Consider the following 16,331-nt stretch of genomic DNA (forward strand, 5'->3'; position numbering starts at 1 on the left):
TTGACAAATCTCAAATGTTCCTCTGAAATACACACCACGGCTTCGTTTTATTCAAGAGCAGACCCCCAAGCGCTCAAAAGAGAGAGAAATAAAGTTAAGTTTCTGCAAGTTGAATTTTTACAGGAAATTTGATTTGTTATTTTGTAGTTTTGTTCCCTGAAATGGCGAGTAATGGTAATAGAGGAGAGGAAGAAACTAAAATGGAGGAATGTAAAGAGACGGCGGTGTATATGTGGGGTTATTTACCGGGTGTTTCACCAGAGAAATCGCCGATAGTCTCTCCCGTTAAAGTACCGTTTCCGCCGTCGATTGGCGGAGATGATTCTTGGAAGGATGTCTGCGGAGGTGGCTGTGGATTTGCGATGGCCATTTCAGGTTGATTTGTTGTTTTCTGGACTTCGATTAATTACTTTTTATTTATTTATTTATTTGTTTCTGTTATGAATTAGTAAGCTTGTCTTAATGATTTTAATCCGTCAAGTTTTAAGATTTGAGGTCCTTTATTGAACGAGCGCGTCCTATTTTTACTTCAACTCTTTATTTGTTCTTATTTATTTGTTCTCTGAAGTAGCTTTTTTTCTTGTTAATTGCTTTAAGAAATGAGTTCGTAACTGTTATTTAGCTTAGATCTGTTTACTGTTTTGCATGTTTGCTCTACTGTTTTACCTCTGGATTTGTAGTTTGTTTCCTCTGATTTTTGTTGATAAGCCTTAAAATATAGTCAACCAAGCAATTCAAGATTTAGGCTTAATTTTTTTTCTTGCTGTGGTATAATTTGCAATTAGGATCTGGAAAGCTCATAACATGGGGTTCGACGGATGATGAAGGTCAAAGTTATCTGACTTGTGGGAAGCATGGGGTAATACAGTGACCTTCTGATTAATGAATTATTTTGCTGCAATTTTCTCTTTGAATTGATTTGCATCTTCTTTCTGCCGCACATTATCAAGGAGATTCCAGAGCCTTTTCCTCTTCCACATGAAGCTTCATTAGTGAAGGCTACTGCTGGCTGGGCCCATTGTGTATCTGTTACAGGTATTCTCTTTTACTCTGATTTATTGTTACTTATTAGTATTTGATAAGTGTGCATTGATGGACTTTGTACAGTCTTTGGCTACTTGATGTCTGCGTACAAAATTACTGCTTTTGTTGGTGCGTTAGGAAGCAATAGTTCCTGGAATTAGTTTTATTATATTTTCAAATAAATTCAATTAGTTTTGATTTTGCTGCAAAATATAGTACAATTACAATTCATTTCTTGCATGTGCTAGTTAAAATTGGTTTTGTTTTTTATTTCAATTTTTAAGGAAAATGTGACATTATATCCATCTTCTTATAGTCCGGCACATATGAAATCTTACTATTTTTTGGATAATGCTAATTAGTGGCCCTGCCCATTTACAAGTTCAAATTAAGAGTGTCTGCAAACTGGAGTACTTGGTGAAGCTCTCAATGGGTACAGTAAAAGCTCATTTTTATAAGCTTATACGGACAGGTTTCAGTCAAAATTTTGTTATGGGATTTGTAAAAGCTCATTTTGATTTTGTTTGTGTTTGTTTAGCTACTTGTGGAAAACTATATGGATAAATGATTTTAAGCTGTCAAAATTGTGTTTTAGCATACTAAAAAACTGCCTTTGTTTTGCACTGTGTTGTGAGTTTTTCGTAATAATATGTTATACAAATAACATGAAATATTAAAATACAAGATATATATTTGAAATATCAGAATGCTAGCAAGGAAAAGAACAAAAAGCGATATAGCCTGTGGGTTGGTCACCAAATCTTCACTTAGTTTCATTAAGGTCATATAACTTCAATTTGTTGGTCTTTTAGTTGCTAAATTTTGATTTTGATTCAAATGGGAAGTCACCCATTGGAATCCAGTGCCCAACAATACTAGCATAGCGCTAAAAATAAAGTATCTTATTCAAAAAAAAAATCTTATTCAACAAATTTATGTGATCGTAATGAAATAAGCATAAAGTTTGGTTATAATTTACCCATTTGGAGTTTTAAGCTCAAACCAGATGACTTTTTAAATAAAAAAAGTTTTAGCAATAAAGTCGATATCAGTTTATGTCAAGCTTGCTTAAAGTTAAATGAACCAAACTTAAAACACCTAGTATTTGTCTTGTCTCAGCTCATTTGTGCCCTTATGTTTGTTTCGTCTCAAGAGGATGGATGATCAAAGAGTAGAAGAGAGAGAGAGAGGAGGGAATATAGAAGTTTATCCTTCCTTTGGTATGTTTGGTTAGAACTTAGAGGAAGGAAATGAGTTTAAACTATGTTTTTATATATTGAATGAAATATTGAAGTAATAAGCTCTTTTTCTTAAGGGTAAAAGTTTAAAGTATCCATCTAGCAACTTCAGCTCCCCAATCCTTTCAAATTGTGATGATTGGTTTTTGTGGCTTCTTAGCAGGATGGAACAGGTTACTTCCTTTCTCATTTTCCCCTAAACCAAATATGAGAATAATGGCTTTCCTTCCAATCCTTTCTCTCCTTTTCATTCCTCTATTTCTGTTCTGCAAGCCAAAGTAGTTATAGTCAAAGTGGGTTCACATGTCAAATTTTCCATTTACACAACGAGCTTGTGACATTTCCCATATGCAGAGACAGGGGAAGTCTACACATGGGGATGGAAAGAGTGTGTTCCCTGTGTAAAAGTCATTCGTGATTCAGCAGCTGCAGGAAGCTTCCAAAAGGATAATAATACAAAACAAAATGCAATGGTGATGGAACAAGGTAATCTTCATTGAAGCTTTTGATCTCATAGTGAAAAAAGCTTCATCCCGAAATACGAACTAATTTTACAAAGGCTAAAAATTCTCAGTGAGTTCAAGGTCTCAAGGATCAAGTTTAACCAGTGGAACAGTTTCTCACTCTGACAACAGAAAGGCTGGAGAGGAAATTATAAAAAAGAGAAAAGTCTCAGCAGTTAAAGAAGAGTTTGAAAGTTCACCTTCTGGAGATGAATTTTTTACAGTTTCACCTTCTCTTGTAACTCTGGGTCCTGGAGTAAGGATCATCAATGTTGCTGCTGGGGGGCGCCACACTTTAGCACTATCAGGTAAATCAACTACTTCTTGGGTCACTACATTGTGCACCCTTAAAAATTTCAGGTAGTCCCTTGGTGGTCACACTATGTAGTTTTGTAGGTTATATGAAGTACGAAGTAGGTTGTATGAAGTACTACAAAGCTATGGAAGGTTTTTGATGTAAAGCAAGACACCTGATCCATCATATTTTTAACCAAAGTTTCAGATATGGGACAGGTTTGGGGTTGGGGCTATGGAGGCGAAGGGCAGCTAGGGTTGGGATCCCGGATTAAAATGGTGTCTTCTCCTCATCTCATACCTTGCATTGATACATCTGCTTCTGGGAAAGACCGGTCCCTGATAGCTCATCAAGGAAGCATGGATCCATCAGCACAAACTCCTAAATTCCATGGAAGTTATGTAAAGGAAATTGCTTGTGGAGGCCGGCATAGTGCAGTAATAACAGGTTAGCATTTAGTTCTTCTAATGATAGAACCATGTCAAATTGTTCCCTGTATTATTACTTTGTGTCCTTGCCATTTCTCTCTCTCTTCTTTTTTTTTTTATATTAGTACTTCATCCCTTCCAGTTTCTTGCATAAATCTGCTCAGTTGGTTTGCATGCAAGTGCAGTTGCATAATACCTTGTGGTTCTTGATTTTTTAAATAGTGAAACTTATAATCGGTTGGCAATATTCTGACGTGCCTCTTTTCTCTTATCTCTTGATCACATTGTAGATGCTGGAGCACTGTTTACATTTGGATGGGGACTCTATGGGCAGGTAAACTATCTGCATATTGAGTGAATTTTCTTATATTGCTTGTCATCTACCGTAGTGCTGGTTGGCTTTTGAGTGCGTTTCTTAAGATCCAATTGGTGCTTATCATAAATAGTTGTCTCCGTGGAAATTTTGTGATCTAGTGTGGGCAAGGAAGTACGAATGATCTGTTGAGACCTACTTCTGTACCTTCTTTATCGGGAACTCGAGTAGAAAGCATTTCTGCTGGGCTATGGCATACCGTGTGCATTACAACCGACGGCCATGTGTATTCCTTTGGCGGTAATCAGTTTGGACAACTGGGAACTGGCACTGATCAGGCTGAGGTACATATGAAAACTGTCTTCTGATGGATTTCCTGGATCTATGTAGGCTATAATTACAGTCTTTTTCCTTTTATGGAGATATGCGGTGGAAACTGGCTCACTACTGGTTTTTTGTATCTGGAATAATTGATCCCCTTTTCTCTCTCTTTTTATTTTTTCGATCTTTCTCTTGCTTACCGATCTGTTAAGTTTGACGTGTTTAAGGTATCTTGAATGTGCATTAATATTGGATATAAAAAAAATCTTTTATCCTTGTAATGCTGGTGACCCTTTGGGGTTAACTTGGTGAGAGGCCTGCTTTGGATATGTAAATTAACTCAAGCATTGATTTGCATGTTATCCTCAGACTCAACCAAGGCAATTGGATGCCGCGAGTTTGGAAGGTAAGCGTGGAAAATTAGTATCTTGTGGAGCTCGACATAGTGCCATTCTGACAGGTACATTTGAAAATATTGGAATCTTGCATTTCATTTCAATTGTTTTTTATATTTTACTTGTATAGTGCTCTATGCACATTAGGAGATTAAATATTTCATGAAATAGTTCAAACCACTTAAGATTCTAATCGATCAAGTTTTTATCATATAGACATTTATCCAATGAGGTTCTCCTTCTTACAGCTGTGGACTTGAATTGAACCCTCTCACTACAACATTCGTCTTGCCTTTGCTACATCGACCCTTCTGTATCAGTAAATTGTGACCGAATGATACAATCAGTTAAATTTGTGACTGAAATTCTGATTATCTTTTGTTTTTGCTGTGTTCTTTATTTAAATTACTTCTTCTATAGTGCGTACAGCGAAGTTAATCATGGTCAAATCTCACTTTTGACCTGGCTCTTCGATTTGTGAATGCAGATGATGGCCAGGTATACAGTTGGGGATGGAACAAGTATGGTCAGGTATTATCCGCAAATTCTTCTCATCAAAATTAACACATTGGGAATTTGGATCACATCCATTTTAGAAAATATTGTGTTATATCATTTATCAATGGTTTTTACCTTGCAGCTTGGTCTGGGGGATTCAATTGACCGTAACATTCCATCCCAAGTTCCTATTGATGGTTGTCAACCAAAAAATATCAAATGTGGTTGGTGGCATACCCTCCTGCTAGCTGACATACCAATTTGACTCCTGTTTGTATGAACGGCTCGAGAAAGAGTTTGATAGTTTTGTTTGACTGCCTCTCCTTAACTACTGTTTCTTTAACAAACTGTCCTCTTATGAAAATTGTAAATACTTTGATGTGTTAATGTTACTTTTCCTTTTTTTTTTTTATTTAGAAACTTCATAAATAGTTCCTGACACTTACCACTAGAAGAACAACCGAATTCATACACACACAATAATCCTTGTAATATACAATAGTGTCTTTTAGGTTGAGATGTGTATTGCCTTAATATGAAAGTAAACTCTACTGAAAAAGTGACATTATACGATCAGATCTTGCTTGAGATGGGGTTTCTTTTACGCTGCTGCAGAAGTTGCATGAGAGGCCAGAAAATATCCAGTCTGTGGAATCCCTTGGAAGTCTGTAGAGAATTGTAAAATGGAAAATGCCTTCTCAAATCTTTTGCAATAAAAAGAAATAAAAACAATAATTAATAGAAAAAAACAATAATAAATAGAACAAACAATCTAGTAACTTGCCCCAACGATGAACCGAGCCCAGGTGTCATTTGATCGATTTTCTAGCACGCCCTTCAAGATGGTCAAGTCCAAGCCGCGGATCACCTGGGCAATCTCTAGGAACAGACCATTCTCATTACAAAGCATCTGCAATAGAATATATACATTGGTTATGTGGAACAACTGAAGGAATCAGAGAACTCGGAAATACTGGATAGTTTGACAGACCTCAATAAGCATGTGTCCTGGAAATGCAAGGTCTTCCACTAGTATTGGACACATCTGGATTTCGTTTCCCAATTCAAAGGCCCAGCTAGTTCCTTTTTCGTTAGTCTGTTTGGTTTTCGATGAGCTCCAATTCTTGCAACCAGCAAGCTGTGAATCATTGGCATTAAACCACTCGTCAGAATAGCCTCAAAAAAACAAAATTTCAATTAATAAAGACCCAGTACCAAATTCTCTTTGGATTTTCTATTTACTTTCTGGCCCAAGTTAAATTGATGTTATTCCAAAATTTTACCTGCAGGAAGTACTACCGCACCTCACCTATTATTTAAGAGGCTCGGCCCACATTATTAACATACTTGGGTTGCTCCATGGAAAATTATTGTATGGAAAACCTCTGATTTTCGGGATGCTGACCAGCACCAGTCAAATATGGTGATGAAACTGTTTTTAGTATGAATTTCTCGAAGTACAAAAAAGATTTTCGTTTTCTTTTCTTGAAATACAAAAAAAGATGAAATATTGAACTTAATTCCTTTGCCAATTTCCTTTGCATGCCAAGAATATGTGAATGTAGTCCTCCAAAAATATTTGCTTTAGAACAAAAGCCAGAAAGTGCAATTACTGATTAAGCACCGACTAAGATTTCTTTATATAGAATATGCAAGTTTTAAGTAACAAATGAACCAATAAATTGGCAGGACAAATTTATATGAAAGGTGGACAAATTTCACTTACCTCCTGATGCACACATTGTTTCAACTTCTCAGCTTGATCAGTTACATTTCTTAAATACAGCATGTGTTTTATGGTTCGGTCTAAAAGGCTGTCGATGCTACACTGGATTATCAAAGAACAAGCAAACTTTTGTTCACATAGCGGATAGAAGAAAAAGAATACAATAAAGGAGCTATTAGTTCTGCGACAAATGAATTCTGAGGAAGCACTCACCTTCCCACTATTTGGAACAAGCTCTCGCAACTCCTTCACTCGATCTTGGATCAGCTGTCGATCTCTTGGTCTTGGCCTATGTTGATCACCAGGTCTGGCCCTTCTTTTGACCTTATTCCCCTTCTGAAGCTGCCTGTCATCACATACTCTTTGCTGCTGCTCTTGAATAGAATTTGTGTTCATCATTTTCCCCAAAGTACTTGAAGTACCATCAGCATTCTTGTCCTCACTAATGCATGCAGATGGAAATGGGATTGAACCATTACTCACCAAGGCAATCGTATTATACTGGTTTTGTGGTTTAGGAGAAGCAGCAAAGTCTCCTGAAAAACTAGCAGATGACTTGCAACTATTGGATCTATTAGAAGTGTCATGCGAGCCATTATATGCATTGGCAACTACAGCTTCCAACAGATTGCCACCATCACCTTCTCTAGTAAACAAGGATGGTTCGGTCCTTCCACTATGATTTTTGCTGCAGGTCAGAGTATCCTCAACCATGAAAGACGTGTCCCACAGCTTTTCTGTCTGTTTCCTAAAAGATTGTCCGAGTGCTTTATGCAGCTCACAATCCTCAGGAAATTTAAGAAAATTGCTAACATCTATATTATCCATGATGGTTGGAAGGTTGCCTCCAGATGGTTCCCCTGTCATTTCACTTGCAGGAAAAGAATTCATAATATCAGGGAAGGGTTCCCCAAATGTATCTGAATATGCCTGTAGTTCTTCCAAAGAGAGTTCAAGCAGCTTGCTCTCCACCATCTCCAGTTGGATGGCATCTAATAACATACTTGAAGTTGATATTTCAGTAAGGCTAATAGGTGACATAACAATCTTATTTTCTGTTTCATATTTGAAAGCTTCTGGCAGATCTTCTCTAGCTGGCATAAATGCTTCTTGTATGCTTATCAGGGGCAGAACTTGACTTCCAATGGACGGATTGTCACTATTTAGCTCTACATTGTTGACAGGTATCAGTAAACCTCCCGTCTTCACCGAGGAATATGCTGTAGTTGCATTTAAATATCCAACGGCACTAGATATTGGTGGAGATATTAGCTGAGCTTCAAATTCCTTCTTTATGGAGAAGGCCCCACCATTTCCTGAAACACTGTGAAGGCCGTTGAATCTATCTTTGACATATTCTATTATATTGATATCTTCAGCAACCTGAAAACTAGGGACAAAATGCCATGCATGAGAGAAAACCTAATGAGGTGGCATAATACACATGCATGCAACATAGGCATATGTATGGACAAAATATAATATGCACATATTATTCCCCAATAATGCTGATGACTCCATACTAGAGAGTTATCCAAATCTTAATAGAGAAAAGGAAAACCAGATAGTAGTCATTGAAAACGGTGATATCTAAAATGCTCTATTCATGACCAAAGGAATTGTCCAGCAAATTGTACTATTAACAATTCTACTGTATAGTGAATAGTGGCCAGTTTAAACTGAGAACTTTTGAAATAAAAAAGAAAAAGGTTTAAAGTGAACAAACAGCGCACCTCTTCCAATGATCCAAGTTGCAGAACTCTATGTGGAAGCACAGGTACCAGCAAAATAGTCTGCAGAGGCATTATAAACTTATAATTGATTGAACCATCATTCATCCGGCGGCTAATTGTGAAATTTAAGCAACTAAATGTCAAGCATTCTCGACCACATTTGTGTATGTGTATGCAGTTGCCATACGCAATGACATATGCCTAAAGAGGAGCTAACTAATAGAATAATAATAAAATTTTATTTATATTTTATTAAGATGTCATAGAATATGGACTAAGTTGTAAAATTCTAAACTATTTTGCTTATATATTGAGGGTTGCACTGCACTTCTTACCAACAAATGACATATGACCCCATTATATGATATTAGTCAGAATTAACTTTACCTGGATACCCGATGCAAACTGAAGCAGCCATTCTTCTGGACACTGAATAGAAAGAACAGTATTTTGTGAAGGTTTTTGTTAACATACTTAATCCATTTAATTATCTTTTGTTGCCAGAAAACTCACCTCAGGAATTAACCGGGCTCTGTTAGTGAAAAGATTATTCAAACACACCCAGCAAGGATCCCCTGAAAAAGCCACCTTCCCGACAACCCTGGAAATTTTCAGTAACCCCCTGTCAATCCCTAGTCCCTTTAAAAGTTGAATGATGTTGCATCTAATAGAACCACACTTTGTAAGTCCACTTAGTTTGGTGGTTAATACCCTTATATGCAAAGAAAATGCACGAAGTACAAAGCGATAATGTGATGCCAGCCCTTTTATCTAGATATGCAAAGTATACGATTTAATGACCTAATAAAAGCAAATTATCATAACAAAAGTAAATTATAAGGGGAAAAGATATATAATTCTAAATTAGATGGCTCATTTTTACCCCTCTCCCATGGCATACTGAAGGTGCATCATGTTAGCCACCACATGTCCAACTCGATACTCCTCTGAGCTACCACTGGATGTATTTCTTTCGAACTGTCGAGAGAAAATATCTTTTGCATCTTTGTAGTAAGCAGCATCATCGGTTATACATTCGGCGACTTCTCTTGAATTTGGAGGATTAAAATGCCCATCTTCCCAAGTCAAAATCCTGTCATTAAGAGAAAAATATAGATCTCAAACTAAGCATTTTAGACAGATACTGGCAAACAGTAAAGTATATACTCTTTTAGAAGCGACAGTGATGAATAAGCTGCATAGAAGGTAATTAGACTTGCGTTACAAAATTAATTCCCTTAATTTCACAATATAGATCTAAATGACAATAATTCCATGGAAATTCTGATTAAGAAGTCTTCACTTAAGTGTTAGTCATATATAAGTTGGAGGATACAGAATCCCAGATGCACAAACAAATTAATAAAGAAGAGGCTGTTAGGCATGGAAGGGCCACTTAAGCATGCAATACATTGATGTGATACACAAGCAGATGTATTAATTCACTCCTACTTTACTATTAGCATTCGCCTAGGCATGCATCATCAAGATCCTTACAACTGATTACATATTGACGACTAACAACTTGTACAAATTATTCTGAAACACCTCATTATTATATTATAGGTTGAGAAAATGAGTTATACTTCAGAAACAATTTAATGGTTCCAGCATATTCAACCTACGGCCTTTGAGAGGCATACACAATTCCATTCTAAGAACCTTCTAATAATGACCTAAAAACCACTTCTTCTCTCCATAGATGAGCATCATACAAGGCCACAACATGATATAACCTTAACCATCCTAGAACACCAAAATACTTTGCTGTTCTGATGAATCTTAAGCAATGATATCTTTCATGATGATGGACGTATAAGCTGAAAAGCAAAAACTATGCCAGAATCAAGAGATGTTAGACATCAGTGTTCAATGCACACAGTGGTCAATGCACTCAAATTCATAAATAACACAACTTTAGCAGAAATTAAAGCTAACAGGTGTAAAATTAGACAAAATAAAATCAGTTAGATCTCAAAAGAAACAAACACTAGTGGAGAAATTGTTAGGCAAGAACAACTTACCTTTGGCTCCCATGGCTAAGATTCCATAGTACCGCATAATTCCAGACTGAATTATTGCAAAGACTTTTCAACAACTGCCTCAAAGCAGTAGTTCCCATTCGTTGACTTTCCAAGAAATACACAAATGTCTCTATTACATATAACAAATTTCGCCAAATTATATCCTAAACACTTCACTAGCTGCCTCGATAAGAACCTCTTCCAGCTTGTTTTATCCGCAAACCCGCCCTTCGTTTTATCGGTGGCCCCTTGGAATTGAGCATTAAAAGTACCATTGCTAATACAAGATAAACCTACCAACTCCTGATCGCTAATTTATGCTTATGTTAGAACACTTGAACAAGGCAAAACAGAAAATTCAACTCGATTTTGGCGATCATTTGGTGCAAGCAATCCATGAAATAAACTATAATCAGAGAAAGACCTTAAAAGAACTCCCTCTGCTACTATCAGTTTTAGGTTCAAAGGGAAAATTAAGCGATTAAGGTAAAGTTGAACGATCTCTGCGATAATGGCAACACTCTAACCAGTTATATTCTCAAACACTAAAAAAAATTCAGCTTAGACCACAATCTGTACGTGATCGAAGGCAAACAGCAGAGAGGAAGCACGATTTTGACAAATGAATCACTCACTTACACTGCAAGCCACAAAACGAACAGGGAATCAGCTAATTGCAGGTGGTTTGAGGAACTCCTGTTGAGAAAATGACCAGCAAAAAACAGAAAAGTTCTGTTTTCCACTTAAAATTCATTTTCTTGGCAGCCAAACAGCGGAAAAGAAAGAAAAAATGAGAATTAAAAATCCTACTTACAAGTGGAGGGAGGGTTAGTGATATTGGCAGTGTTCAAATTCGTTGGATTCCATTATCTCCACGATGTCTCCTTCGTGAGGATAAATATTGAAAAGGAGAGAGGAACAGGAGGAGTGGACAGATTCTGCTTTGCTTTTCCACTCTTTTCACACTTCTTCCATGGCCAGAAGGCGAAGGAGCCCACCTTAATATAACACCTTCGCCCCCGGTAACCAGTTACTTTACTTTGTTTCATTTATACTTTTTTATTCCAAATTTGTCCACTATAGTCTGAATTTCAATAACTTGATAAATTCCTTGGGATTCCGGGCCCACAGCTCAGTGGAACTTTTTGTTTTTCTTTAAATTAAAGGAAGGGTAATTAACTGTTTTTAAAAATTAATTTTTAAAAATTAATTCAAATGTTATGTTATCGAATCCTAATAAATTGTAAAATACGCAATACAAATTATTATCATTATATTTGACCTAAAACTGGCGGCATCAAAAGCCGACAAATGAGTTTGTGCCAACCAGCGACGAGATTTAAAGGCCAAAAAAATCCCAAATGAATATTATATATTTGTAATTCGAATATGAAGACACTTTGGACAATAATATTAAAAATAAAAATTTATATAACTTCTACTGGGTGTTGAGATTTTAGCTATTGTTTATTAATATTAATCAAATATAATTATATAGGTCAAAATTCAAGTAATAATCTAAATGTTAGTATTAATTTAAATCTTGATGCTGCCATTGCCATCGGGTACTCCTAATGAAATATATATAGGTGGCATTTAAATATTCAACATTTTTTTTTTTTGAAGAGTTAAAAAATTATATTCTAAAAATATAAAAATTATGATATAATTACTTTAAGATAGTTTTTTATTTCATTTCTTTTTCTCGTAAAATTAAATTTTATTATTTTAAGTATATTGTCAATTCAATTTTAATCGATAAGGTGGAACCGGTCCATAAATCTCTGAATAGTGACTTTTGCCTAAAAATATTTCCATACTTTTGGTACCAAAAGTAGGGGAGAGAATGCTAATATATGAAAATGAAAAATTATATCAACTTACCGAATGATTGTTGTTTTGGTAAGAAATTCAACGGGCTAAAAAAATATTATGAAATATAAAAATATTATGAACTATAGAATATAAAATAATTTTTATATTTATTTATTAAATTGATAAAAATTTTTGTGAGAAAATTTAAATTTGAGACTTTTCACTTTAAACAATTTTAATATGCACATTATTTTTTTTATTTTTAAGGACTTTGCAAAATTTAATTTTTAGCACTATATTATTACAGGATAAAATATGCCGTTACATGAAGATTACTTTTATCCAGTCAATCATTAGTCCTTCCATGCTAGAACAAATACAGTATTTGCAAGTGAAAAAGAAAATATATAGTTCTTATTTTCTCAACCATCTATTCTATGAAGATTCTCATGTAATCTGACTAATGACTACGATAGTGGATGGTGTTAAATAAATAAATAAATAAGAATTATACCTAAATTTACATGGAAGCAATCGTGTAAAGTCTCTAGTTTTAACTTTTTTTTTTAATTTATCTTATAAAATATAAAAAATTTTACATTTTACCAATAAAATAATAAATTTTTTCAATTTTCACCCCTAAATTTTTAAAATTTTTCTCCCTTAATATTTTTCCTCGTTCTATCATTGCATGAAGGAAAATTGTCCAACAAAATCTACTACTTTTTACATTAATGCAAACTCAATTATGAACAGAGTCAAATAAAAACAAAAGATTTATATATTCGACTTTAACTAGTTTAAGATTAACACTTAGTTCTCGTATTATCTGAACAATCTAATCTTACTTAAATGGCAAGTAATAAAATTGACCAAGAAAAAAAAATTTTTTTTAAAAATCCGGTATTTGATTTCTATTTTTAAACAGATTAGGGCAGGTACCTAATTGCCATTATAAGAAAGCATCTTTGACTTGGTTCGCATTATAAAATATTAAAATCATGCAACTTGCTCTTATCAATCAAATTCAAAGTCTAATTATAATAAGAAGAGTCCCGATGCAATGAAACAGACCTTTCTAACGCCAAACCATATAAGGGCTGAAACATTATTTATGTGTTAATACTAATTTATGAGGTGAACAGTCAAGAATCATCCGGACCTAAAACTAAATTCTATTTTGGTAGGTTTTTGCCATTTAGATTCGGATTTAAATTCAACCGATCCAAACCAAACAACCAATTTAATTCGAACCAAATGAATTAATTAACTGAATCTCTCATAAACATTTAACCGAATCGAACCGAAATGAATCGGTTCAGTCGGTAGTTTTTCACGTCCCTAATTATCAATCATCTTTCAATTTGAATATTCAGGCTCCACTAACTTGTAGCTTATAGATTATGACAGGAATATTTGCCTTTCCGATTCCATTCTCTCTTTATGGACAAAAAGAAGAAGAAATTAAAGAGAAAAAAAAAAGTAGAGTTTGAGTAAAAAGACAAAAAAAAAAAAAAAATTGAAAATATAGAGAAGAAAAGGAAAGATAAAAAAATAGGGAGAAAAAATGAAAATTGTTCACTTTAAAATCGGTCAGGTCCTCAAACTAATAAGGGAGCAAATTATGAAAATTACTTCTTATAATATTTGATAAAACACTAATAAAGTAGTTGACAACTATTACGACAGCTAATAATTACTAAAAAAATTAATTTTGCCAGATAAATTTTAATTCAAGTTCTTTTGGATTGTTATGGTTAAGAAATTTCTAATTTAGTTGAAACTTTCAGCCACGTGATGTATAAAGAAACATTATCTAACAACTTAAAGTCAATAAATTTTATAAATTTAATTTTAAAATTATAATATTTTATTTTTGAAAAAAATAATTTTGAAATTGTATCATTCTTACATTTAATTTATATATTGATATACTATATATATTAACCACCTAACTTATAAGTTAAGTGGCTTATTGGAGTGGACAATGACAATGAAATCGACTTAAGAATTGGATTGGGCCGACATTTTTGCATTTCAATATACAAGGATTTTATTTCTTATTTAATTAATTCAATTCCATCAATGATATTGTAAATAATTTACACTAATAAAATATTTTGGCATCAATTCAAGCGAAACAAGGCTAAATCTTAAGGAAAGAAACGTACTTGTGAAATACTCAAAAAATATTTGAAAATTATTTATCGGTTTTTCTAATGTTTAGAATGCTTAAAAAAAAAAGTTGATTAACGAAAAATATTTTTTTGATAAAAGTGAAAACTAAATCATTTTAAGTAAAAATAACTTTTTTATATAAAAAAAATAAAATTATTTTTAGACATTAAAAGACTTATTATAACTTTAAAAACACAAATTCATTAATTCATCAATTAGTTATGATTACCGATTATTGTTAATAATATCAATTATAGGACACTACCGTTCAATATTACTACCGGTCACCAGCAAGTGGTACTTTTTCTTTCTCATGTTTAACAATTAAAAATAGTTTGGCATTGTAGTTAATTCTATTGGCTAAAAATTCCAAATAAAAACTACTATCACTAACCAAAAACAATTACACATCTTAAAAAAAAAAAAAGAGAGTGATAGCTAAACTTCAACATAATTAAATATGTTGGAAATCTAACAGTACTTATCACCGCGTGGAAGGTGATAACTCAACGACATATCTTCTCATTGGCCGGATTCTGAAAGTGCTGTTATCAAGTTGGGTTGGGTTGACATCATGGATAAAATAAAATAAAATTCACAATTATACACGTGGCAAAACCATATGTAAATATTTGACACCTAAAGCTAAACAAATATATAAATTTATTAAGGCTGAGGTATGTACAGTTGAATTAGGCTGCATATGTATAAAATAAAAGAAATTGATTAAAAAGTCAATCATGAAACAAATATTTATCCGCAAAATTTGAATAAAAAACAAGAATAAGATAGTAACGTATGAACTACCTCTCCCTCCACTAGGTTTAACCAATAAATTAATAATATTAATGCTTGGTACCTTATGGAAAATATTTTTCTTTCATAATTTATTTTCCGTTGTTTAATTACAATATTAAAAATTAATAAATATATTAAAATTTTTAATTTATAAAATCTAAAATATTATTAATAATATAAATTTTGTATTTTAAAAATTTTATAGTTAAATATGAAAAAATATCAAAAAAAGGTAAATTATGAAAGTTGTAGGTGATTAGTGGCAGTCACAGATAGTGGACGGGCCCGGTGATGGTGACTGGTGGTAGAAGCGGAGTTAAAACAATTATTTTGGGAGCTAAACAGAATCTTTTTAAAATTTTTATGGGTCAAATGTAATTTTTCTATATTTTTAAAAAATGTAATTTTCATAATAAATTTTTTTTAAAATTTTTTGAGGGGTTCTGAGCCACTTGAGCCCCAATGGACCTCCTCCCTAGCTGATGGTGAACAGTGACGGTGACTGATGATAGAGAGTACCAATGATTATAAATTAAAAAATATGCATTTATAAGACTATAATAAATGTCAATGTCCGGATAATGTTTTTCTCTCTTAAATGGGAAGTCATTTTCCTTAAAAATGACTTAATTTTATTTTAACGAGAAAAATATTTTTCGTTAATTTATTTTCACGAACGCCACAGACAGCGGAAAATTGTAAAAATTATTTTTTTACAAGTTATTCTATAGAAACAAACAGAGCCTATTACAGTCATTCATTAAAAAGAAGATTACCTTTATTAAATATCTGCAATCACAGTACAAATTGATAATTATCAATAATAGTTTGTATTTACATGCTTCAGTTATTTATTGCAATTATTATCAAACAGAATTTTTTTTAAAGCGAAATATGGTTATGGTAAAACATCACTTCCTCAATAGAAGTAAGATTTTGAACATCATCATTTCTAATATTGTTAAGCTCATTAAAGAAATAGTTCTTCACATTGCTTCAATACACAATTATAAAAAACAAATGCATAAAAAGAAAAGCAAACT

The 16,331-nt window shown here is 33.4% G+C and overlaps 2 protein-coding genes across 4 annotated transcripts; one reads left to right on the top strand and one right to left on the bottom strand.

Annotated features, from left to right (window-relative positions):
• LOC105646706 (ultraviolet-B receptor UVR8) lies at window positions 1–5,426 on the top strand. Of its 3 annotated transcripts, none has more exons than XM_012232620.4 (11): window positions 1–375; window positions 786–859; window positions 951–1,035; window positions 2,616–2,747; window positions 2,836–3,072; window positions 3,261–3,506; window positions 3,778–3,821; window positions 3,962–4,144; window positions 4,491–4,581; window positions 5,004–5,047; window positions 5,157–5,426. In XM_012232620.4, exons 1-11 carry the CDS (start codon window positions 162–164, stop codon window positions 5,277–5,279), a joined length of 1,473 nt encoding a protein of 490 aa, XP_012088010.1. In that variant the 5' UTR covers window positions 1–161; the 3' UTR covers window positions 5,280–5,426. The 3 variants fall into 3 exon arrangements, with proteins under 3 accessions (XP_012088010.1, XP_012088012.1, XP_012088011.1); XM_012232622.4 differs by having other exon boundaries at window positions 3,267–3,506; XM_012232621.4 differs by having other exon boundaries at window positions 954–1,035.
• Window positions 5,427–5,463: 37 nt separating this feature from the next.
• Window positions 5,464–11,480, bottom strand: LOC105646707 (transcription factor LHW). The gene is made up of 11 exons (XM_012232624.4): window positions 11,312–11,480; window positions 10,498–11,137; window positions 9,357–9,566; window positions 8,987–9,074; window positions 8,861–8,902; window positions 8,474–8,533; window positions 6,954–8,123; window positions 6,741–6,842; window positions 6,006–6,152; window positions 5,799–5,924; window positions 5,464–5,680 (listed from the first exon to the last, which is right to left on the bottom strand). The coding sequence occupies exons 2-11, from the start codon at window positions 10,593–10,595 to the stop codon at window positions 5,588–5,590; spliced, it is 2,136 nt and encodes a 711-aa protein (XP_012088014.1). The 5' UTR covers window positions 10,596–11,137; window positions 11,312–11,480; the 3' UTR covers window positions 5,464–5,587.
• Between the last annotated feature and the right edge of the window lie 4,851 nt (window positions 11,481–16,331).

This window comes from Jatropha curcas, chromosome 2 (assembly GCF_041381405.1).
Source record: "Jatropha curcas cultivar XTBG-Jc1 chromosome 2, XTBG_Jcur_1.0, whole genome shotgun sequence".
NCBI lineage: Eukaryota > Viridiplantae > Streptophyta > Magnoliopsida > Malpighiales > Euphorbiaceae > Jatropha > Jatropha curcas.